The 4,487-nt window shown below is 50.4% G+C and overlaps 1 protein-coding gene across 1 annotated transcript in view; it reads right to left on the bottom strand.

Annotated features, from left to right (window-relative positions):
• ACSS2 (acyl-CoA synthetase short chain family member 2) overlaps positions 1-1,702 on the bottom strand; it is a 46,469-nt gene extending 44,767 nt beyond the window's left edge. The window contains exon 1 of the mRNA XM_019733611.3: positions 1,278-1,702. Coding sequence (XP_019589170.3) covers positions 1,278-1,455 — 178 coding nt within the window. The 5' untranslated portion in view covers positions 1,456-1,702. The remainder of the gene's footprint in view (positions 1-1,277) is intronic.
• Between the last annotated feature and the right edge of the window lie 2,785 nt (positions 1,703-4,487).

Here is a 4,487-nt window from a genome sequence, read left to right on the forward strand (position 1 = left end):
GAAAGAGATTTATGGTTTGGGATAGTGTCATTGACAGGGATTAGAAAATTAGGTAGAACAGTTTTGGGAGGGAAAATTGGTAAATCCCAGTCACAGTCATGTTAAAGGCCTGAGGACTCAAACTTGGACACTGCCTGCAGCAATCAACCACTCTACACTTGATTCAATCCTATCTTGCATTACTCAGTAATGACTTCATCCACGTTGTTTTTATTATCAAACTAACCACCATTTAGTGAATGTCTACTGTGCAGCAGTCACTATAATACACACTTATTACCCACTGTTGTTATACAAAACTACAAGATAAGTATTATTATCCCTATATTTTAAAGAAAAGGAATCTCAGATAGTTTTAAAAATCTGCCTAAGACCACCCAGAAAATGAGTGGTAGAACCAGGATATAAATCTAGATTTTTTGGGGGGTTGGATTTCTGGTCCACGCTTGTCCTACTGCCAAACATTATGCTGCCTTCTAATCCAGATACAATTTTGACCCCTTTCCCACATTGAGGGGCAAGGGCAGGGAATTTTCCTCACATACTCTTAAAGACATGGACCTCTGTATCAGAATTTCTCAGTTATTACCATCCCAGCCCAAAGTTTAGAGAGGGAAAAAAAAACTTAACAAAAATGTGGCTCATTCAGTCTTATATTGAGTAATTTCCATTGGGATTTCTGAAACATTAAAAATAGATCTGGGACTCCATTATTAATTGTGGGGACCCCATGATGGGAACCAGATGGGTTCCTGTCCCTCACTGGTTAAAGGTATCAGGAAGCAATGGTTGAATTGGTGTGAAAGGGGGCAAGGCAAGTTCTCCCCCAGGCCCTTCTCTGCTCAAGGTGCCCATCGCCCCTGGGAACCCCTCTTTTCACCCTAGGAGTCCTTCTCTTCTCATGAAACTTTCACTTTCCTCACAGAACCTCCTTTTCACGGAAACCACATCTCCTCACGAAACCCCCAAGTTGCCAGGGAACGCCCCAACTCCTAGGGAACCCTCATCTCACAGAACCCTCCTTCTCCTCATAGAACCCCCATGTCCTCCCGAACCTCCTGTCCATCTCCCCAAAGACCCGCAATTCTTCCCTCACAGAACCTCCATCTCCTCGCAGACCCCTCAACTTCCCAAGGAAATCCCCAACTCCCCCAGAAAACTCCTACCCCTCACGGAATACCCATTTCCCCACGGAACGCCCCCAATTCCTCACTCCCCCGGGAGCCTCCACTACACTCCTCACTGACGCCCCCAGGCGCGCCGGGGCCCAGCCTCACCTCGCGGCTCCTCCACAGAGCGCCGGTGCATCTGGCGGTAGCACTGCAGCGAGGGGACGTGCGCGGATTGGCTAACCTCGGACGGCGGCGACCAACTCCGCACACGGCTCCGGGCCCCAACCTCCCCCCAGCCTCCGCTCCCGCTGCCGCTCCGGCCCCGCTCCTCAGGAAGCCCCATCGCTTCAAGGTCCGAGCACGGTAGTAGCCTTTGCTGTCGCTCGTGGTATTTCAGGGCGACAAACAGGCCGCCCGGTAGGCGGGGCCTTAGGGGAGGGGAGGGGCCTGGCGGGTAGAGGCGGGGCTTAGACTAACCGTGGGTGGGCGGCCCGGAGGGGCGGAGCTATGCCCTCTGGGAGCAAGATCAGGGTTAGCAAAGACACGGATCGGGAAAAGTCGAACACCGCTTGTGGGATAGGGGCGGAGTTGATTCGCGGAAGGAGTGGGGCCTTAGGGTAAATACATAAGGGGCGGGGCCAGGCGTGACTGGAGATGGGGTGAAATCATGGAGTGACAGGGGAGGGGCGGGGCCAGACCTGACAGGAGAGGAGCAGGGCCCGTGGAGTGACCAGCGCGGGGTGCGGTTTTGGGACGACAGATGAGAGGTTGGGTTAAGGCGGGGCTGGACCGGGAAAGAGCTTGCCTAATGAGAGGAACTGGGTCAGGTCCATCTTGGAGCCGCTCCTTGGTCTGATTGCACAAGCCTAACTATCACCCCACTGAATTGGAAAGCCAGGTGGAGTAGGGTTCTTTCTGGGAACGCTTACCCTCAAAGAACTATCCGTCCACTCTGAGTAAACCCCTCCCCTCTGTCCTCAGAAAAAAAACAACTCCAGCCTCCCACCACACTGAGGGCATGGCCTAGGGACAGGACCACTTCTCTGCTAACCTTGGTGCCAGGTCAGATTTTCTCCCACCCCTGAGGATGTCTTCACTCTCCCTGCCTCCACAAGTTTTCATCCAACTCAAAAGTACAAGATTCATTGAAGAGCAGGAAGTGTGTTCAGGTCTTTGCTGGTAACTCACTTCCTCATTGCACAAATGGTGGACTCAGAGAAAGAAGAGAATTTGTGCAAGGTCACAGAGCAAACAAAGACCAAGTTAGGGCCAAAGCTAGGTCTCCTGACTCCAAGTCATTTTACCCCCTCATCAGGCTGAAGCTAAGGCTTGTGAAATAGTGTACCAAAGTCTATGCAAATAGGAGGAATCACTCATACCCTTCTTTACTTCACCAAGAGTCCACTTCCACCTGCCACACCTGGACTCAATTATTTCTGCCTTCCCACTATCCCTTCCATTCCAGAAAGGAGAGGCCAAGCAGCGCCCTCCATCTCCCACTTGCACTCACCATCAAGAAAGGCCCACCCCCAACCATCAGTTCACAGAATAGCTATCAAGGCAAGAAGGAACTTTAAATATTTAACTCCAAGAGTGATTCTGAGGCCCAAAGTGGACAGCTCCCACCTCCTAAAGTCTACACAGGGTTTGTGACCTCATCAGGCCCAGTCTCCCTTCCCATCTGCTCCCTTGTTCTTTGCCGAGCTAACCACAAGCCCAGCACACCCTAAACTGAAAAAAAAAAAAAAATTCCCATGGTCAGACCTATGATCCAGGACCTACCCAATACTGAAGGGAGGGTCTCAGCTCCCTGAAGGGGTACAGACCTCATGGGGAATGGACATGGAACACACTGAGGAGACAGATATTTCATCGAGTAGACAACTGCACTGAAGGGGCACACACTTCACTGAAGGTACATGGACAAGGGAGCACAAATTTTGCTGAGGGGTCTCAGATCTCACTGAAGGGCTGTGGACACTGCTAATAGGACATGAATGGCATTGAAAGTCATTGACCCTAGTGCGGGGACATGGACTTCTTTCTAGGAGATACAGAAGATATAGACTTTACTAAAGAGAAATTGACCCTGCTGAGGGGCTTCTCATTACACTGGGGGAACGGAAACCACTGAGGGGGAACAGATCTCGTTTAGTGGGGACAGGCCCCACTGGGGAGATCAGACTTCACTGAAGTATAATAAACACTATGAATCTCACTGAGAAGATACTAACCTCTCTGTTGGGAGGAAGGCACGTGCAATGGGCACACAGTTCCAGATATAGACAGTCATCTTTCCACCCCAGACACACAGCTCTGGACAGCCCGTTCCCTCTCCCCTCTCCCCTCTCCCCTCTCCTCTCTCCTCAGCCTTTCTCCCAAGTCCTAGGATTGTTCCCAACACACTGCTGCCCCCTCCTGTCTATATGTGGCACTGCATCTTCTGGGCCCATAGATTTTCAAGTAGTCCCGGTCATCTCTGAGCCTGGGGTTGCAGGAAGGGATGTAAGCCCAGGACCCCTCTGCTTATGAACTGTACGAGAAAAGTTTGGATGAGTGGCCTCATAAAGAGGGACCCCCCCCATCCTTGGAGATGGGGAAGTAGCGGAAGCTATAGTGTAGTTGGAATTCCTGAAAGCGGTAAGAGGATGGATAGGGTTGGATGAGATGAAAATCCACGAGATTAAGGAAACAATAATAATGATTATGACATTTATTGAGTAGGTGGCAAGCCCTATACTAAGAGCTTTCTATGTGTTATTTAATCGTCATAAGCTCCTGAGGTAGATACTATTATTCTTTCCATTTTTCAGATGAGGAAACTGATACTCAAGGAGATTAAGTGTCTTGCCCAAGATCACACAGATTGTAAGTGGTAGCACAAGGAATAGAACCCAGACACCTGGACTACAGACACCCACTCCCCACTCCCCACTTCCCCCACCTCACCCCACTCCACTCCTGACATTACCACCACACCCATTTTTTTTTCCTTAAAGAATCCTTTCCAGAACCACATCCAAAACTCTTACAATTATGGTATATATTCAGGTTCCAGCGGCCTAATTCCAGTGTACTGAATTATGATCTCTAGAGTGGAATCTAGGGATCTGCTTTTAAGGATTCTAGCACACACTCAAGGGGTCCCAGAAGGGGTTGTGCTTGAAAGAGGAGTCTGAGAAGTGTCGGGGCTCCATGGAGGCATCTGACGTCTGAGGAGAGCCGTCCAAGAAGCGGTCGCCAAGTGGAGAAACAGTCTGAGGATGAAGCAGGTGATGGGGCTGGGGGTGGGGGTGTGTGAAAGTGGACTCTGAAATCAAAAGAGGGGTGGGTCAGAGAGGTTTGGCATCAAAGGAGAATCTGTGCTCCAGGAGA

The sequence above is a fragment of the Rhinolophus sinicus genome, chromosome 13 (assembly GCF_057876585.1).
Source record: "Rhinolophus sinicus isolate RSI-liver-muscle chromosome 13, RSI-T2T, whole genome shotgun sequence".
In the NCBI taxonomy this organism is placed as follows: domain Eukaryota; kingdom Metazoa; phylum Chordata; class Mammalia; order Chiroptera; family Rhinolophidae; genus Rhinolophus; species Rhinolophus sinicus.